The sequence below is a fragment of the Onychomys torridus genome, chromosome 5, assembly GCF_903995425.1.
Source record: "Onychomys torridus chromosome 5, mOncTor1.1, whole genome shotgun sequence".
NCBI classification, from domain to species: domain Eukaryota; kingdom Metazoa; phylum Chordata; class Mammalia; order Rodentia; family Cricetidae; genus Onychomys; species Onychomys torridus.
The window spans coordinates 94,082,153-94,108,696 of NC_050447.1; the positions used below are offsets into that span (position 1 = coordinate 94,082,153).

The window sequence follows — 26,544 nt, forward strand, 5'->3', positions numbered from 1 at the left end:
CCTATGATGCTCACTGAACAGAGTGTAAGCAATTACCATGAGTGTTGCTTTGCTCTGCATGTCTGGAGAGACACCACCTTGATTTGCCCTGGAGATTCTCCCCCAGGATCCTGACACTCGGACCTGAGACTTCTGTTAGAGACTGGACCTGATCTTCAGCTAAGATACGGTGTACAGGTAGGTGATCAAGTATATTGGGGAGATAGCATCAGGGCAGTAGTTGGGAATTTAGAGTGTGAACCTTGTGTGATGATCAGCAGCATAATAAAATATAACGTTTGTTATACCAACTACACATGTCTACCTTCTTGCTTGAGGCAGTTGTCATAGTTGGCATGATTACGGGGAGACCTTGATACAAAACCAACAAAACAAGCAAAACTGTCAGAAGGTTTTTAAGGAGGCCTCGGTTGGCCTGGAGACCCAAAAGTCCTGTCCGCTCTTCTCACTGCGCTATTTCTTGGGAAAACTTTTGTGCCAGGGTGTCTGCAGTGCAGGAATTTGAGCGCTGACAAGGGGCAGCACCTGTGTGTAAGAGCTGACCCTTCTCTCCTGGGCTCCCCACTCCCAAACCTTATATTCAAATTTAAGTAAATGTTACAGTGGTCCTTCTACCTCTTCTGTCTTGCAAACTGTCCTACAGGGACTTTCCAGTCAGCCCCCTTGCAGACCCCCACCCCTCCCCTTCTTTAATTGGGAGACGAAAGCAAGGCCTTTTGACTCTCCTTGATGCAAACCTGTTAGCGGTACTCCGCCCCCCCCCCTCCCCCCCCCCCCCCCCCCACACACACACACACTTCCTCCGCATCTCAAGCTGTCTCCAGGCCCTGGGACTGCGGGAAGTCTTTCGTTCTTTTTTTTTTTTTTTATCACGTCTAGACCTTCTCCGTCACAGTGGACGCTTGGCATTTTGGCTTCTTACCTCTCTTTCACTGCACCTCACTCCTGGCTGTGTCACCCCTAGTGGCCGCGCCTCCTCTCTATCTCTTTAAGCCGGTCCCGCCGCCGCGCCCCTCCCTCACCCGTTGCCTCCCCTGCTCCTCACTCCTCTGCTGCTCCTCCTCCTGCTCCTCCTCCTTCTCCTTTTCCTAGGCTCCTCCGCGCCGCTGCCGGCCCGCTGCGCGCTCTGCTCTTCCAGCTCTGCGGACCGCAGCAGCCATGGCCGACATCAAGACCGGCATCTTCGCCAAGAACGTGCAGAAGCGGCTCAACCGCGCGCAGGAAAAGGTCAGCAGAGGGCGGCGGGCTGCGGGGCAGGTGGCGCGAGGCGGTGCTGGCGCCGATGGCGGTGCTGGCCTCCGGCAGGCTGCGCGCCGCAGGGCCGCTGGTCCAGGTGCGGCGAGATGCGGAGCCCGGGCGGGAGTAGGGTGGAGGAGCTCCCGGTGATTGCATCCATTCAGGCAGCATGGGCACGGCCCGGCAGTGGTTACGCCAGCGACCTGCAGACTCCTGCCCCCCAGGCACGGAGTGTGCCAGACCACTGGAACCCGCTCGGGGTGACCACTATCCTGGGCACGCCTCCGGGGACTAGGGGTGGCAGGTGCAGCTGCTCTCTGGCTGCACCCCGAGAGGACTGCATCCCTGGCTGCTTCATCTCTCCCTGCCCACATCTCCCGAGCTCAGGCTCTCCCGCACGCAGTTCAGGCGTCTGTGGCTGCAGATGCTAGAGGAAGATTGTCGCATCCTGTCTTCCTGGGTGGGGGTGTTGTGGCTATTTGAGTGAGGTCTAAACGAACGACTTAAGCAGAGAAGACATCCAGATGTACAGGAACCAATGGGACGGATAATAAACAACCAACACCTTCGTACAGTGCTCAACTGGAGTTCCAGAGATTGCACACTTTCCCCTATGAATCCGTGTCCTTTTTGAAGCCAATGCCCTCTGGAAGGTCAAAAATAAATAACCCCAACCTCAGAGTTCTTCTTTGCACATCTCTGCACAAAATGCGTGTTTCTCTCCTTAAGAAGAAGCAAAACAAAACCCACTCCTATCAGAGGGTCTGGGATCTCAGTTGTTTTGCAAGCTCCGGAGTAAATTAGCCATTGTAAATTATGGCTTTTCCCAAGGGATGTGCACAAACTCAACCCAGATCCATAGCAAGTCCATCTCTGGGCAGTGGGCGGGGTGGGGGGCCGTATTTTACAGGCACTGGGCTCCCCAGCTTCCCTGATTGCTATATCTGACCCCTCTGAGATCTTCACTTGTCCTGAGGGAAAGGTATTTTATATTGGATCTTGAACGTAGTATTTGAGCATGAACCTGGGCTGGTGATCCTGGGGTCAATCGAACTGAATTTGCTTCACATGACATTAATTTCTGTTCCTGGGATGAGGGTGTACGGTGTTTCCTGTCTTTTTGGAAATCAGATTTTCCATGTTTCTGACTTTGACAGCACTTACCCAAGTTCGTGATGCCCCCAGTTCGAACTACCCCCAGAGCTGAGCCGGGGAGCAGTGAACTCTGTCGGTCCCCAGGCTCAGTAGTTGCTTATAGTCACTCCTCCTTCCTCTCCCCCTCCCCCCACATGCACCCTCCCGGTTCTATAAGAGGATTGTATTGCTTTTAATATCTACTGAAGCTCACCCTGAACTCCAGGATCCTCCTGCCACTCCCTCGGAAGCTGAATTAGCCAGACGACTTGTCCTCTTCCATCCCCTCGGTGCTTGCCCAGAAAATAGCCAGATGTCAGATGTTTGCCACCCTTGAGATTTGGACAAGACTTTGTCGTCATTTTTCCCCATTTCATTTCACTCACTTGTAGTTAACCCTCCCCCTAAAATAATCACTTGAATCTTTCGTCTGAGGCCTTTCACTGAGTTGGCTTCCCATCTGTGAAGTAATTTTGTGGTATGGTCTGCCTTTTCACATATTAATCTAGGTCACCAGCTGTTAATATGTTCCAAATGAAAGAAGGAAATCGCAATCTTTTATGACATAGCATCCTGACCCGTATGAACTGTTGAAAACGCATTTCTTCATGTTTAAGGCTAAATGCATGTTATGCTGGCAGTTGTCGATGGGGTCCATCCACTCTTGTATATCTGGGAGTTCAAGGATCCTTTCACTGGCTTCGGTACTCCTATTTCCTTCTCTGGGACCATTGCTTGTGCACTGTACCTGTTGTCCTAGTGCAGGGAATTCAGACACCAAAAGGCTGAGAGGAGGGTTCTGTCCTGCCTTTGAACCTGGGCAGCATTGGAATGTGGTTGGCACAAGGGGCGGCAGCCACCCAGTGAAGCCCCACTGGCAACTGTGCTGGTAGAAATTTCCAAGCTGGTCCCCTCTTTCTGCTTCTTTGGTCTCTTCCTTCCCAGAGCAGACTCCCCATTTCACCAACTGGCTAACACACATGTTCATCAGATAGACCCTTTGCTTCTGGCTTGGATAAAGCAGATTGTATTAAAGAAGGTTGACTTTCTTCTCAGCTCGGCTTCTAGTGGCTTGAGCACAATTTGGCTGCAAATGCCTGACTGAAATTACCCTTAGAGGTAACTTATAGCTTTCTACAAATGCAAAAAATATTTTTTTTCTTACTGAAAGTCGGTTAAAGTTCACTGAAGGAAGAATTAAATAGACATGTAAGCAGGAACTAAACCCAACAGGTTAGGAATCTCAGTTCTGCCCTCTAGAGATTTTACTGTCTTCATTTCTCAGGCTTTTGGCTAAGATGGAGTGCAGAGATTTTACTATCCTCTGACAGTCTACTAGACTTTCCACACACACATGCCTACGTTTCTACAACTGAACAGGCTGACACTGTACAGCTGGGTAACCTATTTATTTCATTTAATAATGGTGAAATGCCTTCTATCCATGTTCATATTTTACATCAGCACATAAAATGACTGAATATAATATTGGAGCATACAGACTAATGAATTCTGCTTTTGGATATTCATTTCTCAGTGTTTCTTTACATAAATGCAAGCCAGTAATACTAGGAAGAATATTTACCCACAATTTTAATTGTGACCTTAGGTCAATTTCTAAAAATAATTATACATATTTTTATTATGGCTGAATTGCTTCCTGACTATTTATATATATTTTTTCTTTCCAGCAGTCCATCGGACACTAGCCAACTCCACATAACAACATTTAGCTGTATCATGGGGAAAAGTAGTTTATTATTAATGTCATTTGTTTATTCTTTGAAAACGGAACTGTTGCATTCCATTTATTTTCAATTTGTGAAACTTCCTGTTTTTACTCCTTAACTACAGTGTCTCCATCTTGTTATATGTAGGGGCAACAATGCTACTAATTTTAAGGCTTTTATATTTACTTTTAAAAAGTTATTTTTATGATAATGACAGTCTTTATGGTTATGTTAAGATGCACATATTTATCAGCTGGGTTGCATGGCTTTTCTTTTGGGTGGGTAAGTCAGGATTCTGTCAACTATCAGAAAACTCAAACCAGCTTAAAGAAAAGAGGAATTTAATAACTCATAATAAAACTAGATAATAACTTTATTTGAATCTTGCATATAGATATTTAAATGATTTTTACCATATTAACATTTAAGTATTAAGCTATATGCCTATTAATTCTTGCACATACATAAATGCATGTATATATGTATATGTGCATTATACATACTAATTATTTAAGGGACCTTTACTACTCCAGTTTTGTAGATGAGGAAAAGGTTGAAGACACAATTAACTCATAGCAAATCTGAGTTGCACCTGAGCAGTCCAGTGCTTGCACATTGTGCTTCATGGTACTGCCTATTTTGATTAGGACCAGACAAACTTGAGGCCTCCATGAAATCAGGGCTCAAGTGTCTTTCTACTTACTTCTCTTGGTGGCTCCAGGAAAGCACATGCTTTTCCTTCAGAATTTCCATACAATTTTTTTTGTGTGTGTGTGTGTGTTGGGGAGTAGTACTCACTAACCCCAATGGATCTTGTATCTATCTCTAAAAGAGAAAACTTCCTATTAACTTAAGGACCAATATCATAGTTGGACTGGGCCCAAGTCAGATACCATTGCTAAAATAACTGGGGATTGAGAGGCCCCTTGAACTTGGACTCACAGTGGAAGAAGGAGGAAGTTCAGAGCAGAAGATGCTAGGCTAGCAGAATAAAAGCTGTCACTGAAGGATCCCTAAGGGGCCTTTTCCTTCCAGGGTTATGTAAATAACCACATATTTAATCACTAACCATTTAATATTTAAAATTCTCATCAAATTAATGTATCTATTGCTTTAGCAAAATAAATATTAGTAAGAAGTACTTAGCTATGTCTGTCCTGTCCTCCTCAACCTCTAGCTTTGCTTCGTAGAGGCAATTTATACTAATCACAAGATTTCTTAAAATTTTGTTTCTACAGCTAGATAGGGGCTTAACCACCCATACATATTTGATAGTGATAGATAAGGACTCAGGTCATTTGCACTCATCTCCTTACTTCCCTTTCCCCATCACATGCTATAACAACAAAATGGTAACACATTCACCTGGTGAGTGTCTGTGTATGGATATCTGCATGGTGCCTCCAGATCCAGTTACTGAGTGTTTTATGTCATTCTAGACACTGACCTGTCCTCTTGTGTTTCTAACTTCTTTGTCTTTTTGTGTTCAAGCTTTCTAATTCCCTAGGTGTTGATTCTGTTAAGAAAGCCTGTTCCTCAGTTGCCAATTACTTATTAGCAATTTTGTTTATTTCCTTTAGGGACTTGTTTCTTGAAGTCTGTTACTTGTCTTTCTTTTGCATGGCTTGTATTTTTCTTGTTTTATGAAATTTCTTTGTATATAAATATATTAACCTGCTGTCATATTTTGTGATTATTTTCTCTTCTACATGTGCCACCATGCCAAGGAGTAAACATATCACCCTAAAGGAGGCTTAAACATCATGCCTGTTATGATTTTGGTTAAATCCTGAGGATTTTGCTGATTGTTTTCTTTGCTCTTCTATGAAGTTATCATATAATCTATAATAATTCTTTTGTGTCCCTTCTATGATGGAAACTTTATAATTATTAGGTTGAACTGGGTGGAGTTTCCATTTTATAACATTGACAGACTCAAGTGGCTCTTCCCAATATCAACTGAATGAAAGGAGAAGAAAAGGCATGTTGTCTCCTAGCACATGCCTAGGAATGTGGCATGTGAGTTTTCTGGGAATTCTTCCTTTGTTGGTGGTGACATTTAGGTTTATTATTAGACATAAGAATAGTTTTTATGAGCATGTGTGCACATGTATGTGTGTACTTGTTTGCCTAGAATATTCTTTCTGTGCGTCTAAGAGTCTTGTCTGAAGAAGAATAGCTAGTATGGCTGTGGTTATGTTTAGGGCACTAAAAAGACTCAGTTTCTGAGACATATCATGATTTCCCTTTTAAAATTTCTCCAAGGCTTTGTTCTTGTCTACTTCATGTATTACAGTTTTTCACTTCCTTCTGAGAATTGACTGTCTACCAAAAAGCATGTATTGAAAACTGAATCCTTAGATAACAGAATTGTGAGGAGGGGTCTGGGGAGGAGCTTAGGTCATGAGAAACACAAGCCTCAGGGAGGATGAATGATCATCTACTAAGGCTTGTGGCTGCTGAGTGATCTCTTGTTCTTTCTTGAACATCAGCCTTCTGCTGTAGGATTATAGGAGATGAAGGCCTTGGTCATATGCTGGCTCCTCTGCCTTAGACATCCTAACATCTGGAATTGTGATAGATAAATCTCTGTGCATTATAAATTATATACTTTCAGGTATTCTATTATAGACTTACAAACCAGACCAGGACATCCTCTCTTAATACAATTTCCACCATTCTGGTAGAATTCAAAATTACAAAAATGAAAAATAATAGTTAAAAGGACATTCTTGATTGAGTAAGGTGTCTTTTGATTTTTTTCCCACAGAGTCATATGCCCATGCATCTTTCTTTCTCCAGAATAAGTAGAGCTGAGAATTAAGACTACGGGAAGTTAAGTTTAAACAATAGTGAATGTGACCATTATGCTTTATAACATGACCAATTTGGGGAGATGTGTATGTTTATATGCAAAACAAGCATGCATATGACTATACACACACACACACACATGACATTAAGTTTTACATGAAATAATATTTTAAAGTACCTTGAAAAAAAGGTATGGGAACATAGATTTTTAAAATTTATGTATTTTTCTCACTTCTTAAAGTGGAAATTTCTATGTAATTATTCAAATGCAATTTTAAGATTTCTAGACACTTATAATAGGAACAATTTGAGTAGAAAGAACTTTGAGGAAAGTAGTGAGATGAAAGGTTTCTGTACAGGGAATGAAGATATAAAACTTCCTATGGCATAACTACAGTTTTCTCAACATTCTTAATAATGTTTAACATCACAGGATAAAAATGCAGCCATCACAGGGTTCAAGGAAGCTACTTGTAAAAGATTATAATGGCTGTACATATAAAATATACACATATATGGTACCATGCAGAATTAAAGTGCTAATAATCACCGCTTATGAGCCCGTCATTGGTGAGCTGCCTTTCAACAGGAAAATGCCAAACCTGCATTCTTATTGATTCACAGTCTAAATTTAAGTATTCTCCTTAGCCAGAGTTGTACTTCCTGAACACATTTGAGAAAGATCTCTGATTTGAAAAGCTGTGTGAAGCCATGAATAAGCTCTTAGTTTTAAAATAATTGTTACTCCATAAGCATCTATCTGTCTTGATTACCTCAACATTACTTAAAATACATGTATAAAATTCAGAAACCCACATTTTAGTCATTTTTATCTTATTCTGATATAGTTATTTATTTGAGAGCCTATTTAATGAGTGGAGAAACTTGAATATAAGAGAATGAGTTATATTAATAAACATTTATGTGTTTTTCCTGTCTTAAAGTGTCTTTAATTTAATGAAATCTCATTGCCTATGAATAAATGAATCTTGTGATGGTATCTAACTCCTTTCCAGTACAGGATGCTATGTTTATGCAATCAATCAATCAGGCAAAATCCTTTACTCAAGTTGGAGAGATTTGTTAAGAATCTAATATTTGAAAGGTACTTGCTAGAAACAGATAATCTTATCATCATCATAATTATTATTATTAAATTAAATGTTTGTGGTAATTGCATTAAGACTTCAGATGAGTTTGTTATATTTTAATAAATAAAGAAATTTTAAGTTATGTTATAGCTATTAATTTTTATACATAATGATAATATACTATGTGAACATAATTTTTATATGCATTGAGAAATGAAATCTCCTGTCTCTTGCTTTAATGTGACAATTATTTTGTGTGTGGTTTGCATCTGGACCTACCTGAACTTTCTGAAGGTTATGCCTGTACTTGAAACAAAAGAGTCAACAAATTGTCCTCATTCATACAGAATAGCAGGAGTTGGAAAAAAGCTAAAACTTTGCACATATAAGAAAGTTTATAATTATTTATGAAGATCTTAATAAAAATTTCTGCAAGGGAAAACAGTTTGGTGTACAGGGAACTAATCTAGAGGAGTGTTGGAAATCCTTGTATGAAGAAGATTGATATTAAGCTAAGATCTTTAGGACAGACTGAAGGCTTTGGGCATATAGCAAATGAGTAAGGATGAGGTAAACATAGGATTCAGCATTTATGCCATGCCTATCTTAGGGTTTCTATTACTGTGAAGAGACACCATGACCACAGCAACTCTTGTAAAGGAAAAGCATTTAGTTGAGGTGGTAGTTTACAGTTTCAAAGGTTTAGTCCATAATCATCATGCTGGGGAGCATGGTGGCATGCAGGTAGACACGATACTAGAGAAGGAGATGAATGTCCTACATCTTATCTTACAGGCAACAGGAAGTGGTCTAAGACATTGGGAGTGGCTTGAGCATATATGAAACCTCAAAGCCCACCTGCACAGTGATCTACTTCCTCCAACAAGGCCATACCTACTCCAACAAAGCCACACCTCTTAATGGTGCCACTTCCTTTGTGGCTCTTTTTTTTTTTTTTTTTTTCAAATCACCACAATGCCTTTTGCTCTTTGCCTATATTCATTGAGCATAAATAAGAATTGTAATATAGAGTATAGAATCAACTGTAAATATTGGCCTTGAAGTAACATCTTCTAGCATTTAGATATTTAACTATGCAAAAGATACCCCAAATAACATGTAACAATCCTAGAAACATGTTTCTTTTTAGTGAAATCAGATTTCAGCTCATATATTGAAGGGTTCTTCAGGGGCATACTTGGCCCCTTGGTGCCCAGTCAAGATACTAGATTAGAGCTGACTCACCCTCTGATTTAGTAACCATACAAAACTCCTTTGTGCCAAGCAGTACACCCCAACTCAGCTAGCTTTCATGGATGTTTTCAGAGTAGGGGTTCTTATCTTAAACTATCAGAAACTCAAAATAAAAGAGAATCATAAAATTCTCAAATGTCACACATATAGAAAGATTATTTTGTCTCTAAAAGGTTTGATCACATTAGAAATTCTCACATTTAATTAGTTGTTTGTGTATGTGTGTATATGCAATTATTTTGGTACATTCATGTAGAAGAGAAAAAGGAGGAGGAGGAGGAGATAAACACTGTCAAGGCCATTTCTGGTGAACATCACTTTGCTTGTGTTGTAGGCAGTGGTCCTGGATCTATGAATAATTAGTATGAGATAATTTACTGTAACTGGCTTTCTTGGACCACCAGACCCCAAGCATGACACAGAGACTTACTATTAATTATGAATGCTCGGCCTTATCTTAGGTTTGTCCCACTAGTTCTTATGACTTAATTTAACCTGTTTCTCTTTATCTACGTTTTTGCCTCAGAGCTTTTTACCTTCCTTTCATTCTGTATGTCCTACTCTACTGCTTCCTTTGTGTCTGGTTGCCCAGCAATACCTGGCTTGCTGGTACTGGGTGTCTCCCTTTTTTCTCCCTCATTCTCTCCCCAGCCTAGATTCCTTCTCCTACTTATTCTTTCTGACCACCAGCCCTGCCTATCCCTTTAGTGCCTAGCTACTAGCAATTCAGCTTTTTATTAGACCAATCTTGTGCCTTAGTCAGGCAAGGTGAAATAGCAACACGTCTTTACACAGTTAAACAATTATTCTGCAACACAAACAAATGCAAAACATTTTTACATAGTTAAATGTTCTATTCCAAAACAATTTACAGCTTGGGAGGACAATTTTTAGTTTCAGGTAGTCTTTTCCTTTTTACTGAATCATGGTTGCAAGCTCTGAAATAGCACAGTTATGCTAAGCCTTGAATGTTCTCTAAACTCGTGATAGCATGGTCTAGAAGGTTGCAGAACATGGTGATACCTTCACTTTAAAGCTCCTCAGTATTTTAGTAATGGTGATGGACCTTGTTGGTTCCCTAACCTACAGGTGGTATAGTACAAGTTCTACTTCCTGCCTATTGTCTCTGTTCAATGAGCTCCTTTCTAAGCACCTCTAGGAAAAAAGATTCTAGGTTTACCTTTTATCCTTCACAAAATGTTTGTGTCCATTGGAATAGTTAGTGTTCTTGAACTGTGAGATGAAACCTATGACCTACATCTCAGGGCCCTCTTGGGTCTCCACAGGGTCCATCAACACTTGTTAAAAATAGGAGACCCTGGAAATCAACCATTTCCAGGTTGTGTGGCCAGATGTGCTCATTGGGGAGTGTTAAATTGCAGATTCCCAGACCCATGTACCAATGTCCCAAATCAGAGTCCCTGACAGAAGACTTGAGCATCTCTATTTAAATAAGTCCCTCTGATGGATTTAAGGCATGATGAATGCTGCAAAGGACAGTGCTTTTGGGTTGAGTTTTTGGTTTTGGCTTTTCTTATGAGCTTGTAGTGTTCTAACATGGGTAGTAAGTAAGCTTGCCTCCAATGTAGGAAAGAGAAGTGGGGTAAACTGCCCTGCAGGATGCTTTAGGATATCCTTATTCTTTAAAAAGCCTACCTAAATGCCAAAGACATCATTCTGTTTTTTTTTTTTTTTAAGCAAAATTGGAAGTATGTCAAAGACCAAATGGCTTCCTTGTTGGGAATGAAGTACATGGTATGGCCACTTGCGCAGCATTATGTATTTTGTGTAATCTGATTCTACAGAGAACAGTCTTTATTTATAGCAGTACTGGTCGATGTAGCAATCTCAGCAGACACAGGAAGATGAAATACCAGCTAACAAACTGTTGCTTGTTTGTTTTTTTTTTTAGGTAACAGCTGATGAGTGTATTTGAGGTATATTTATAGTTATTCTGCTCATGTCCATTTTATTACTAAGTTGGTTAAAGTGATGGAAAGAAGTGATCAAAACTCAGAGGAAGATTTGGGTCTACTAAGAAAGAAGCTCAATTTTCCAGGAATCCTTTTTATTGTTTTCTTGAAGGCATATGTGCAACTATTCATAACAGATACTGCTTTGTGTTCTTTTTTTTTATGATGTCTTTGTTTGACTTTGGATCTAGGTAGTAAAGGCTTGAGAGAATAGGAATGTGTTCTCTCATCTTTCATATTTTTATAAGTTTTCAAAGGATTCATGTTGATTTTATTTTACAAATGTTGGGAGAATTCACTAGTCATCCAATCTAGGTCTGGGTTTTTTATATGTAGGAAACTTTGATTCCTATTAAAATTTCTTTATATGGATAAAGTCTATTCAGAATGTTTGTGACCTCTACTTTATTTTGTCTCTGAATTTTTGCCTATTCTAGTTATTTTAAATAGATGGAATCATTTAGTACTATTTGTCTGACTAATAACTGACATGTCTCAGTATGAGAATCATGCATAAGCCAGGCTTGGCAGTGCCTGCCAGTGCTAGAACAGAAGGAAAGAGGCAAAAGACCAAGAACTCAGATCACTTCCATCTACAGAGTTTGTCAGAGGCCAGCCTGGGCTCCTAGTATAAAAGATTATATATAAATTTTCCATACAATTCCTTTAGAAGGTATTTGACTTACAAATCTTGTCTTTTCATTTTTTAGTGTCTTTTTGAAGTGCCACGTTTTATATGTTAATATTGTCAGTTTTTTCTTCCATTTGTGACTTGTGACATTAGTGTCTTATCTAGAAAGTCTTTGCCTAATCCAAGGTCACAAAGCTGTTCTTTGATATGACTTGTAGTTTTAGCCTTCATACTAGGCATATGATGCACTATGGATTAAGTTTGGAGCCTAGTGTGAAGAGTCTGGGTATTATTATTTTGTGTGTGTGTGTGTATTGTTGATTGGTTGGTTGGATTTTGAGATACACATATTTCTAATTTCCACAGCATCATTTGTTGTAGAACCTATCAGTCCCACATACTGTATAAGCATCTTTATCAAAAGTCAATTGGATATATATATATATATATATATATATATATATATATATATATATACACACACACACACACACACACACACACACACACACATATATACACACACACACACACACACACACATATATATCAGGGAAAAATGGGTAAATATTTGTTTGTTTAGTCCTGGTGTCCATCCTTTTCTTAAAACAGTATCATGCTACCTCATGATGTAACAGTAAACTTTGAAACTGTATAATTAGCTCCTACAACCCTGTTCTTTTTCAATTGCATTGGCTCTCTTTGTTGTGGGAATTTGTTCCATCAATAGCTTTGGGGTGTGGCTTCTTGTCTGCCTAAGTGACCACTTAAGAGGATAGAGAGACATAGTCATGTTTTTTGGGGGGTGAGGAGACCAGGTCAGGTGGTAGAAAGTGGCTTGCAGTTGGTTCCCATCGGCCTTGAGGAGAATGGAAGCTGGATCGGATCAGGAGTGGATCTGTAGCATGTCTACTTTGCTTTGTGTTAGGAGTATGTTTCCCCATTGCACCCCTTAATAAATTTATATGTATAAATTGTACAGCTCACAGTCCATCATAAGGGGGAAGCTGGAGCAGGAAGGCTGCTTATGAGACTGCCCCCCCCCCCCCCCGTGGGCTCTCATCTCTCATCTCTTAGGTACTTTGCATGGCAGACATTGTTGACAATTGCTTCAAGAAAATCAGATGGGATTTTTAAATCAAGACTACTTTGAATGAATATAAGAAATGAAGAAGAATTACTATGTGAACAGTATCTGGGCCTTCACTCTGCAAACATAGACTGTTTCTTCACTTACTTCTTTTATATTTTCTCATGGCAATGCTCTATAGCCTTTTGTGTGCAAACGTTGTACTTGTTAAATGTATTTCTAAGTATTTTATTCTTTTGTTCCAATTATAACTACTGTCTTGGGAACTTACTACAGTTCTACAAGAACTATATTACTATTTTCCAAAGGTGGTACTCCAGTGTGCTGGTTAGACTTTTGTCACAAGCCATGGTCATGTGGGAAGTGGGAGTACCAACTGAGGGATTGCCCATCAGATTATGCCATGGGAATGTCTGTGGAGTATCTTCTGGAATAATGATTAATGTGGGAGGGTCCAGCCTGCTGTGGGTGGTACTACCACTGGGAAGGGGTTTGGCATTGTATAAAAGAGCAAGCTGAGCAAGTTATGGAGAGCAGTCTTGCTGAGTGGTGGTGGTGCATGCCTTTAATCCCAGGACTTGGGAGGCAGAGGCAGGTGGATCTCAGTGAGTTAAAGGCCATCTTGGTCTACAAATCAAGTTCCAGGATAGCCAGTACTGTTATACAGAGAAATCTTGTCTCAAAACAAACAAACAAACAAACAAACAAATAAACAAAAAACCCAACCAACCAACCAAACAAACAGATAGAGAGAGGCGGGCGGGGGTTGGGGGGAGCAGTCTCATAAGCATAATCTGCTCCAGCTTCCCCTTATGATGGACTGTGAGCTGTACAATGAAATAAAGCACTTTCTCTTCAGGTTGCTTTTAGTTATGGTGTTTTATCACAATAGAAAGCACACAAGGACACCCAGTGACCTATTTAGATTACCTTTAAGAGGTACCACCTTTTAAAGGTACAGCCACCTCCTCCTCATCACACTGTGAACTGACTTTCCATCCAAAGAGTTTTGGGAGGACAGTCAATCACAGCATACGTTTTTGAATATATCCTTATTTAGCTTTTGGAGGTATTGCCTAAAGTAGTGTGTCAAATTTACAATCCCATCAAATTGTGAGAGGTTAGGAAATCTATGTCTTTTAGCTATAAGTTGGATATTTTGAACCAAGTTGTATTGGCCCACTGTTCTGTGCCCACTGGACTTATTAATCTGTTAATATGCCATTTTTCTTTATATCTTAGGTATATTCATAGGTATATGTCTCCCCATAGAACTGTCAACATTTTGAATTTTAATTAGGTGATTAAAATTAATTAGGTGGTCACTTTTAAATTCATGCTGCATCTCCTCCATGTAGAAGAGTTGTGTAAGTGTTGTCCGTGTGGATGAAAATCAGGAGGATTGTATTACAGATAGTCCATGGAGGCAGAGATCATTTTTTTCTGCCATATTTTTGTCTTCTATCCACTGGGTACTCACATTAATGATGGTTTTTCCTTCATTTGTACATGGCTTCCTAACTCATGATCTGCATCTCTGGGCTTAGCCATGGCCCAGTGGCATGACATTATCTTCTAGCCTCACACTGGGTTCTCCTGAGAGTCTTCTGGCTGAACCAGTGTGCTCTGATTTGAAGCCTCCACAATGCCACATGGCCACTGCCACAGCAACTGGAGCCATCTTCTAATGTGTCAGCTTTCCCAGACTGACTTTCAACTATTTGTGTCTTCACCATGTGAGTATCATGGACAGCATGGGGAAAGCAAACTTCAGGTCTTCTTTATCTGGTTACTTTATGCAGCCACTGTTACATAGTTGTGTCCTTGGTTGTTAGTGGGACAATCCAAAAAGTGATATTACCGTAGCATTCAGTGGAACATAAGAGCATAGCTCTCCTCTGATCGTTATTTTCACTTCGAAGAGAGGAGAGGGGATAATTAGGACTTTTTCCCACTTCTTTTTTCTTTTGTTCTTGAAGAGGAAGCCCCTTTTCTTCACTCCCTACACCCTCCTCTCAGAGAGCTTGTCAAACTGTCACAGATGGGAGAAAAACTGCATAACACCAAAAGAGGACAGACTCCAGAGGTTAGGGCTTCCAGGCTTTGTTTTCCTTTATGGTCTTTGGTACATTCAAAAAAGAAATGAAGAATGGCAGGAATTTGCCCATGAAACATTTTAAATCGCGTTCCCAGATACGTTTACAAAAAGAATTTGATGTTACTGTCATCTAGGCAGTACAATGAATGATTTACATATATTACTTATTTAATCCTTATAGAAATCCTTTTATAGATAAAGTGATTGGCACACAGAAAGGAAAAAGTTCATCAATTAGCTTGAGATTATTTCACTAGTTAAGTATGCAATTGGGATTTGAACTTGAGGTCTTATTCCAGAGAACTCAGGTTTTCTGAAGTACTATAGGTTAAAATGCAGTGTTGATGTCATCATTTCTCATTATAGTTTCTTGTAGCAATTCAAGGTGTTATACCTTGGATTCTTATAGTCTCAAAGGATAATTTGGAGGTAACAAAGAGTATCTGAGGTAATTTCTTTGAGTATCTTAGTTAGGGTTTCTTTCTTTTTCTTTTTCTTTTTTCTTTTTCTTCCAAGACAGGGTTTCTCTGTGTTGTTTTGCGCCTTTCCTGGAACTCACTTTGTAGACCAGGCTGGTCTCGAACTCACAGAGATCCGCCTGCCTCTGCCTCCCAAGTCCTGGGATTAAAGGCATGCACCACCACCGCCCAGCAGTTAGGGTTTCTATAGTGATAAAACATCACAAACAAAAGCAGCTTGGGGAAGAAGGGGTTTGTTTTAGTTTTCAATTCTCCATTAACTCCATAGAGTTACCATTGAGGAAAGTCAGGACAGGAACTCAAGGCTACAATAACCTGAAAGCAGGAACTGAAGCAGAAGCCACGGAGGAAAAAGAAGGCTGCTTACTGACTTTCTCTCTGTGTCTTGCTCAGCCTGCTTTCTTATACAACTCAGGACCACCAATCCAAGGATGGCAACAACCCCTGTGTGTTGGGCTCTTCCCCAGTAACCATTAATCAAGAGAATGTACTATAGACTTTCCTACAGGTCAATCTAATAGAAGCATTTTCTCAATTGAAGTTCCTCTTCCCAGATAACTCTGGCTTGTATCCAATTGAAAACCAGGCTGGGCTGACTCCCCAAGGGAGAGCTTGCCTTGGAGGAGGTGGGAATGGGGGGGGGGGTTGGGAGGTGGGAGGAGGGAGGACAGGGGAAGCCATGGCTGATGGGTAAAATTAAATTAGTTATAAAAAAGAAAAGCAAAACAATGAAAAAATAAGAAAGAAAGAAAAACCCAAACACTGAAAAATTCAAGTGTTAAAAATGTTTCAGTTATTTCAGAATATTCCAAGTGGTGATTTATTTTTTTTCCTTGAGTGTTGGGGTTGTGCTCAAGACCTTCCCCATCCTAGCCTGGTGATAAATTACACCACTAACCTTCCGGGATGGGAATCTTGTCACTAGATGGTTGCTATTTTGTTCTGGGGATGAAGAGTGGATAAAATTCTCTTGCTTCTACTTTTCATTCTGATGAAGTCACTCTCACCTCAACTCTGTTATATGTTGATCACTGATCTACGTGTATTCATATATATAAATGCTTAAGGCCTCTCAGTCACATTCCTTTTACTTTACAGAAGTCTTATTTTCTAATATACTGGATTTTCCTAAAGCAAGGCAAACTGTTATGACAATTTTGGTTGGTTTTGGTCGTATGACCAGAGGTGGAGATGTTCTTTATATGCTGCATGATGGACTTATGCCATCTCATGCATTAGTTATAACAGGACAATGACATCAGAGGAGTCTGGTTCTCCTGGCAACCTGGGCTGCTTACTTGGCACAGTGATTTGAGAGAGAAAGAGACTTCTCTCTACAGAAGCTATTAGATTCCTTTTAGTTTTTCTTTCTGAAGCTAAACATCTGTCCCAAAGATTTAGTATGAAGCTTTCAAAATTGATATATTTTGGTGTCAATAACTTTTAAAATATCAATTTCATACAGTTCAAAATAAATATGCATATTTAATTTATTTTTTAATTGTATTTTACAATCTACTACCTGATACTGTACTGTGGAAATGAAATGTTTCAAGAAGGGTTCAAAAATGACTCGGGGGGTTGGGGATTTAGCTCAGTGGTAGAGCGCTTGCCTAGCAAGTGCAAGGCCCTGGGTTCAGGCCTCAGCTCTGGAAAAAAAAAAATGACTCGAGAACAATAGAGATATCCTCAGTTCTGAATAGGAGACAAGGAGCAGACAGTTAAATACTTAGAATTTGTTAGTTCCTCTGTGGTAGTTTGAATAAACTACCCGTAGACTCAGGTGTTTGAATACTTAGCTTCTGTTGGTGAGTTGTTTGGGAGGGTGTAGGATGCGTGGCCTTGCTGGAGGAAGACTGTCACTGGAGGCAGGCTTTGAGGTTTCAAAAGCTTCCCACAATTCCCAGTGTGCTCTTTGTTTCCTGCTTGTGGGTTAAGGCAGGAACTCTCAGCTTGCTGCTCTAGTCACTATGGCTGCCAATGGCCATGCTTCCTCATCATTATGGCGACGGACTCTTATCCTTCTGGAAACATAGCCCCAATAAATGCTTCCTTTAAGAGTTGCCTTGGTGGTGGTCCTTTATCTGAGCAAAGGAAAGGTAATGAATACAGATTTTCTAGGTGATACTTCCCTATATTTAGAAAGAAGGTGGTTTTATTTGGAAGCAGCAGTCTGTCAATGGATTACATTGAGATCTGACTGACCTCTGGGCTGTGTTTCTATTTGAATTGTGATGTGAATTGGGTCTGATGCCAGTGGGAGGAGCTTAAAATGTCAGGGCTTTCTTTAGAGTGACTAAGACTAAAGAATGAGCAGCTTTGGTAAAAGACAAGCTGTAAGCTGTGGTGATGGGCTGAGAGAAAACTGCCACCATTTGGAAGCAGTTTAGGACATTAGGAGAAGCTTTGGAACGTGAATCCCAACTTTCTCACTTCCCTGGTGTGGTGATGGCCAAGGCTTTCTAAACCTATGAGTCGCCTGTGAAATACAGAACATGGATGCCAATGCTAATGGTTTGACCCTGCAGTTAGAATCAGAGCTAGTATTTCAAAAATTGGCTCAGTGTGTAGTACGTCTACAGAATTAAATGCTAGCTATTTTAATTTGTTTAGATGTCAATGTCTTTCCCAAGGTGATAGATTTATGTTATACTTACATATCTTAAACCTTCCTTTAGAATAGATGGCAAAAGGAAGCTATAAGTATATTCTGCACACATCTATTTGGGCCAAATGGGGAGGCGCCTGGTTTGAACTGAGAACGCCTGGCACATAACACGTATTTTACTTCAGTCACACTCAGGTGTGCTAAGGAGCTGGCAAACCTCCTGGTAAAGGCTGACCACCTGACAGATTCTGCTGCAGTGCTCTGCAGCCTTACACAGGCGTATAGGCCTTTGCCTCCACGTGAGGAAGAAAACCCATAGAATCTTCTGAAAATCAATGATTCACTGTCCTGGAAAGATCCAGCTCTAGGGAATGCTAAATTAGAAAGACAGCACCTGCTCCCCTTACTCTGGAAGTTCTGTATATACAAGCACTTCTGAGAAAAACTGTTGAGACTTCAGGGAAGGAGTTGGGCCTGTGGACACAGCTTATAACATGTCAGCTTTGCCTGGTATTCAAGCTCCAAAGGCCTCTTCTCAACTCTAGTTGCCTTTTTCACAGTGATGGCGTTAAATAAAACAAAAAGCAATCTTATTAGAGGATCATTGAGTTTTAGATATTTGAATTCACTGTCTTTTGGAAAGTCACTTAGATTCCTGGAATGAGTGTTCACTTGTGAGTTTTAGAAAACACTTGGCTTCAGAGAATGTTGGAAATGTTAGCATACAATAAAAGTCAAATGTCTAGTGCCACGCCTGTAAATTATAATAAGCACTCAGTGTACAAGAGGGACTGTTTTCAAAATCACACAATTCTGGCATATTATATCTTCTTAGGATAGTATTTAAACTGAACTGTTCTTCTGCTGTTGGTGCCTTTCTATGCACTTGTCATTTTCTGCGAGTCTCTGGATTTCTTTTATTTGATGTTTATTATTCCTTTCACTACATTTGAATAGAGTAAGTTTTAGGAGATGCTTGTGAAATGGACGAACTGATGATTATTGAACTATTTTTGATGTGAACTAAAACAAAATTTATTTTTAGAAATGGATTTTTAAGAATATGAATGTAACCTACAACCATGATAAAAGGCATCTATGGTCTAACCTTGAAATGTGTGTGTGTGTGTGTGTGTGTGTGTGTGTGTTATCATAATTTTCTTAAAATAGATTTTTAATTTTTTGTAAAGTTGAGATTAGCTTTAGACTCACAGCTTCTGTTTGGCATCTTTTTTTGGTTTGGTGTGCCTAGGGAACATAGGTTTGAGGGGTAATTGAGGATGGATCATAGTTGGAAGCAGATTCCTCATTCACTGTTCTCATAGAGTGCTAGGGATGCCCTCAAGTACCTCATAGTGCTGCACACTTTCCAGAAACTTTCTGAGCTAGTGGCCACTGTGGCTGAATTAGGCAGGAAGATTTCTAGGTCACACCTCCCAAGGTGCCTCAAGGAGATTTTCTGGAAGTCTAGTAAAATAGAAATAAAAGAATACCTCCATAGATGATGAAGGCCTTTTCCATACCAAATCACCAAATCAGTTGTGTGTAGGCCCTTGTGAGTGCTGTATATAGGCTTCTGCCTTTGATCCTATTGACTGGTACTGAGAATAGTTCCTATTTGAGACAACCCTGAAATCAGAGAGTTGAGATGATTTTAGCTACCTGCCCCTCCCTCAGCCTTGCAATGCAATGCTCTGTGACTTCTCACCAACATCTTACTCTCCTAGCCAGTGGGAGGAGGTCCAAGAGCTCATTTGTTTTTAAGCCTTAAATCCTTGCTTTGTCTTCAAGTAACACACTTGGCTCCTGTTACCCAAGTAAATCAGTTAATACAGTAATGAAACAAAACAAAACAAAAAGCTAGTAGTTCATTGAAATGGTTGGTTTTGCTTAGACAGCACGTATGTCCTTTGTCATTTCTGTAGGAGCATCCCATTTTTTTTTTTTTTTTTTTGGTTTTTTGAGACAGGTTTTCTCTGTGTAGCTTTGCGCCTTTCTTGGAACTCACTTTGTAGACCAGGCTGGCCTTGAACTCACGGAGATCTGCCTGCCTCTGCCTCCTGAGTGCAAGGGCAGTGGTGGAACATCTCATCTTAAGTGTCGATTTCACAATGGAAATGGACAAATTGAAAGTTACTGTTGTGGCCATGACCTGTATCCAATTGCTGGTGCAGTCTGGTCATGTGGTTTAAAGGGATGAGCTGCCGAGGCATTTGTATTGTGTGTGGAAGGTTCCATGTCACACACAGCCTGTGACCAGGCCCCCTTCACCCCTTTTTATTTGAGTCCTCACTTCTTTTTCTTCTGTGGGATGTCAGGATTGATAAGTAGTGTCAGTAGTGACAGTGACAGTGATATCAGTATACCGGGGGATGGGAAACATAAATGATGTAGCAGTTTGAATGAGAATGGCCCCTAGGGCCTCATATGTTCGGATGCGTGGTCCCCAGTTGGTGGAACTGTTTGGGAAGGATTAAGAGGTGTGGCCTTGCTGGAGGAGGCATGTCCCTGGGGGCAGGCTTTGAGATTTCAAAACACTTGTACCATTCCCAGTGTGCTCAAATCTCTGTGCTTATGGATCAAGATGTAATTTGTCAGTTCCTGCTCTGGTTTCCTGCAGCCATGCCCTCACTCTGCCTTCAAAAATGCTAACCTAACCCTGGAACTGTAAGCCCAGTGAAACTCTTTCTTCTATAAGTCTCCTTGGTTTCAGTGTTTTATCACATCGATAGAAAACTAATACATATGGACATGCAAAATAATCATCCTTTCTTCTTTCAAGTTTGGGAGATGTGGGAGGAGGATGGTCAGGATAAGTGTGCTACAAAGCTCATGTATAAGGTCAAAGTTCCATATCAGAAAAACAAGGAGCTACTCAGTAAGGAGACATAGCTGAAGAAGGTAAGAGGGGATCCCATGCCAGGTGATTGGTTATTTTATCTAAGTAACAGACAGGTGACATTGTTCTTGCTGCTTCTTCTGCCAGAGGACACCAGGCACAGGCAAATCAAATGGGGGGTAGTCAGAACAGCTATCTGGGCATCATGGTGAGGCAGCACCTGGGTCAGCTGTCCATGGAGCAGATCTCCTAGGCTTGTGCTGTATGCACAGGTACCCTCAGCAGCTCCCACAAAACACTTTAGGAGAGCTTTTTTAAAAAGTCATATACAAATTCAGGTCACCTAAGTGGTACCTTAGGTCCACCAAAGGAGAAAGAGAGAAAAATGTTCTGTCTTATAACTACTTTTCTAAAGCTTGATACATGGGGATTTGCAATAGGCTTAATGTTCATAACACCAAAATTCACCTGAAAAAGCCTGAGTGCTAGAAATCTTAGATTCCATTTTTAGTGCCTTTGGTGATCTATGCAGTTCTAAGAAAGTCCATTACTAGGGAAGTTGTACGAAGTTCCTGGTGTTCATCTCAGTACTGTCTAGACTTTCTTTACTTTCATTTTATTGTGTGCTCATAAAACAGATGACTTAGCAGACAGTAGGCTCCTCTCCAATAATAGAAACAAATCTCTCCAGGTTTCTCTCCATCACTCACATCATCCACCTTTCCATGGCTCTACCATGTTTCTGGAGGGCTTCTCATTCTCTTCTAGCTGCAGTAGCCTCTTTCATGGGAGCTGGACATCTCAAGTTTAAAATTTTGCACTCAAAAATTAGAATGTGTCATTAGCATTTGCATATTCTGTTTTGGAAATTTAGTTAAAAGGTATTTTATGATTTAGAAATTGAGGTGCCCTTACACGTTGGCTGAATGTCTTGAAATTGGGTATAATTTAAGTTTTGGGGTTTGTAAAGCTACATGTCTGTTGCTGTGATAGAATGCCTGACAAGACAGCAAGTTAAGGAAGACAGGGTTTATTTGGCTTGCAGTTTCCAAGGAGAGAGAGTCCATCACGATGTGAAAGGGTTACAGGTAGGCTGTACGGCAGCAGGAGCAGGAAGCTGGCTGTTCACATTGTCATCTACACACAGGAAACAAGGATTGAGAACAAGAAATGGGACTGAGCTTCAAAGCTCAAGCTCGAAGCCCTCCCTAACAAACCTAGTGACTCACTCTCTACCAAAGCTCCATGTCCTAAAGTTTCCATAATTGTCTCTAACAGTGCCGCCCACTGGAGACCAAATGATCAAAGACATGAGCCTGTGGAGGACATTTCTCATTTAAACAACCACAGGCACCATCAGAAATCGATAATGAAGTTGAAAAAAATCTTCAGTTTGCATAATTTAGACAACTTCTCAGTTACTATCACCATAAACATATGCTTTCTGGGCCTTTTTGGATTCCTGGAAGATTGATGGTTGTCACAGAAATTAGTTCTTTTGAAGAACTGATTACTAGTGTGGGCAATTTTGAAGAAACTGAAAATAGGTATGTAACAAAAACTGCGCTGTCTTCCCTTTCTGTCTACAGGTTACATGTCAGTGGGTTCATACACAGACATGCCTTTGCTCCCTAGACAGAAGCTTGCATGGTGCCTACATTGCACTACTATAATCAATGTAGAGCTGGCTTGAAGTTCACAGGAGGGATATATGTGTAGCTTATATGAAGACACTGTGTCATCTCACAGAGGACACTATACATCTATGGATTTTGATATTGATACCGTGGGATCCTATGAGTGTGCTCCATGTGTGTCAAGTGATATCTTCACTTGAGTGTTCACAAGAGTGTTGTTCATAATCCTTAAAAGTGAAAGTAGCACAAAGTCTAGACACTGAAGAATGGGTAATTAATGTGGTTATCATATAATGAAATATTATTTGGCCTAAAAAAATAAAAGATAATGTGACACAGTAGCATGGAGAACATTATGCTAAGTGAAACTGGGAAGATCATGGAAGTGAAAGAATTCAGACATGGACATAGATTATATAAATTCTACTTCTAGGAAATATTGTCAATGGAAAAGCCACAGAGAGAGATGGCAGATTAAGGGTTATTGGGCATTTAGGGAGGGAGAAATAGAGATTTGCTTCCTGATGAATACAGGGCTCCTTTGGGGTCAGAAATGCTCTGGATGTAGAAAGTAATGAAGGACATAAAAGGGGAATGCACTGAGTGTCATTAGATTGGCCCTCAGAAGGGTGAGTTCTACATTGACTTACATTACAGTTCTAAGAAAAAGCAAAACAAAACAGTACAACTAGAACCAAAACTCCTTCAAAGGGTTGAGGCTGTAGATTAGTTGATAAAGTTCTTGCCTTGCATATCCGAGGCCCTAGATTTCACAGGATTGCATAAGCTAGACATGATGGTGTGCCCCTGTAATGCCAGCAGTTGGAAATCAGACACAGGATGATCAGAAGGTCAAGGACATTCCTGGCTATGTAGAGAGTCCAAGGCCAGTCTGGACTATATAAAAACCCTGCTACAAAAACCATGGGCAGCTAAGGAATGCTGAGAATGGGAGAAATAGTCTTCCCTGGGGAGGAGGAAGAAGAAGGAAGGCTATGGGAGGGTGTAGGCGGAGCAAAGGGGATGGGGAAATGGCGTAATTATATTATAATTTCCAAAATAAAAGAACTAATAAAAAATAGAGGCTAGAGCAGAGTGGCCTAGACTATAGTCTGGCTTCTCATTTATTTGTTGTGCAAGGCTGCACAGCACAGTTACTTGATCTCCCTGAGTTTCTTTTTTGCTTGTGTGTGAAGAAAGAATATGGTTTTCCACACTTCCTCCTTGTGAGGATCAAGATTGTGCCTGTAAGGAATGGTGCCAGACTTATGTGATAAGATTGGTCTCCTCCCAATTTAGGCTACAGATGTTTGGGATATCATTGTGAGCACTAAATGATCATCGAATTAAGATTCCAAAATGGGAAGAAATATTAAGCAGACTGTCTTTAAGTTCTCCTGGGGAGCCAAATGTGATCTGCTATGGCAAACTTATAAAGCCTTCTATACATGAGGTCAAAGGAAAAGTATTTTTGGATGAGACAGAGATGCTGTTTTTCATCTCATTCTTTATCCATCATGGCAACTTGACCCCTCAGAAACCTTCTTTCCTACCCAGGCTTTAATCTGTGTTCCCCTTTGGTTTCTTCCATCAGCATTTCTGCACTGAGTAGATCCCCACTTTGCTCTGCATGTCAGCTTGACCTTGGTTTAGAGGTCTATTTGAAGTAGTGCCCATTAGCCAGGCACCCTCACCCCATCCCATGCCAGGGAAGACAAGCTAACTGCTTTGTCTGTGTCATAGAAAATGTGTATGTGGGAAATATCCTCCAACAGCTTCAGACAAGCCTGCTGCTCCTTTGTCAGTTGTCAGAAGAATGAAAAATACCTTGCCAAGCTGGTGTGACTAATGACCTTGCCCCTTCACACGAGAAGAGGTGCTAGAGAAGAGGAGACAGTGCTATTCCTTTGGGCAGTGTGAGAAGAAAAGGGAGAGAGTGAACTTTGAATGGATCTCGGTTGCTTGAGTTAGTAGTCTTTCTCCAGAGGATGCCAAGGGCAGGGTGAGGAGTGTTGTTCAAGGGTCACTCACCATGCGTAGGATTCCCAGGGTTGAAAAGTCACATACTACAGGTAAGATCCCTAGGAGTGACCTTTAGGAGGGACTTCCTGAGAGAACCACCTCTCCAGGAGTCTGCTTAGTTCCAATGAGCTAAATTTGGCTGAGCCAGGATTCTAGGCAGGTCCACTGGCTCAGAGCCCATGCTCAGCAGCTCTGCCCCAGGCAAGGAGAAAGGATAATCACTAGCTCTTCTGTGTCCTACATGCCTCCTTTCTCCATAAGTGAGATCATAAGGCCAGCTCAGCCCACTGACTCAGTGAAGGTGTAGAAGTTACAGGAGGTTCATGGCTGCAGGACTGAAAGCCACCCTGTTCTTTCCTTCATTCTTATTTGTATCATATCTTTTTAAAAGAGTTTATTTCTCTCTGTGTATGAATGTTTGCTTACATATATGTGTGTCCACCATATGCATGCCTTGTGCCTGTGGGAGACAGAAGAGGTAGTTGGAGACTCCACAGCTAAAATTACAAGATGGATGTGACCCTGTATGTGGGTGCTGGGAACTGAACCCGGGTCCTCTGCATGAGTAGCAATAAACCGTATCTTGAGCCCTGTCATAATGTCTGTCTCATCATCATTTGATAGCTAAAATTTGGTTGCCTCAAGATTTGAGACTATTCTTAGCTTTGTAGGTTTTCTTGCTATGTATATTTATTTATTGACTTATTTAGTTTTTAGGTGTGCTTTTTGGGAGACAGTGTGAAATATCTCCTTTTTTATTCAGCAGAATTCTGTGCACAATGGACAGTTCCCAATTATCCTTCCTAGTAGTGGCCCCTGCATGTGACTATGTTGTGCCCCTCTCTGAATGACAGCCATACTTATTTGGCCATTGTTCATTTCTGGTGATCTGGACCAGCAAGTTATTCTTTGGTGACAGGATCCTGAGAGAGAGGACCAGGAGATCAAAAAATAAAGAGCTTAGTGTAGATTAATTTCTAAATGGTCCTATTAAACAAAAAACACAGAGCCAGATATAAGGGTGAAAGCCTGAGAGAGATCAGGGAAATAGGAAAAGCCACAGCTAACCTTACCTCACCAACTTGGCGGCTTCCAAATTTGAGTTACTTCCTGTCTACCCACGCCTATATGCTTTGCTGTTCTGCCATTTGATTTGTTCTTTCTGCCCAACTATATCACTTCCTCTTCCTGCCCAGCTCTGTCACTTCTGGGTTAACTAGTGTTGGAATTTAGGCTTGTGCCACCACACCTGGCTATTTCCAGTGTGGCCTTGAACTCACAGAGGATCCAAACAGATTCCTGCCTGCCAAGTGATAGGATTAAAGGTGTATGCTACCATTGCCTGACTTCTTTGTTTACTTATAATGGCTGTTCCTATTCCTCTGATCTCCAGGCAAGCTTTATTTATTAAAGCACAAATAAGATATCGCCACAGGATAGAAGATAAGAAAGTTTGGGATTGGGAGGTCTTTCACAAGCTCTATCTTATGCCAAGCAAGCTTATTAAGAAATACAACACCTTATATACAATTTCCAGGGAAGAAATGGGACAGAGTCAGCAGAAACCATCATACAGTGGGACTAAGCTGGCAGGAAGCTAATCAAACAATGTTGCACAAGGGGAACACAGGGCATCTCAAGAGCATTACCGACCAAGCACACAGTGGCCTTGGGACTCACAACCACAACTCCTAGTGGTGGGAAAAGTTGGGTTCTTAGGATCTGAAGCCACAGCTCCTCCGAGGCCCTGGGCAGGAAGAATTGGTGCTATGTAATGCCTAGCATCAGTAGTGATTTTGACAAACCTTGTGGTGTTCTGGCTATCAGGGCCTTAGTGGAAGTCTTGCTTTTCAGGTGGTTACAGGCTACCTATGTGCACTGCCTAGGCTGGTGCTGAAGTATGTATGG

The 26,544-nt window shown here is 40.8% G+C and overlaps 1 protein-coding gene across 2 annotated transcripts in view; it reads left to right on the forward strand.

Moving 5' to 3' along the window:
- Positions 1-1,050: 1,050 nt before the first annotated feature.
- Positions 1,051-26,544, forward strand: part of Amph (amphiphysin) — a 194,274-nt gene continuing 168,780 nt past the window's right edge. Inside the window, exon 1 of one of the 2 annotated variants that reach the window (XM_036186752.1) lies at positions 1,051-1,227. In XM_036186752.1, coding sequence (XP_036042645.1) covers positions 1,159-1,227 — 69 coding nt within the window. In that variant the 5' untranslated portion in view covers positions 1,051-1,158. The remainder of the gene's footprint in view (positions 1,228-26,544) is intronic. The other variant, XM_036186753.1, reaches the window with a different exon arrangement.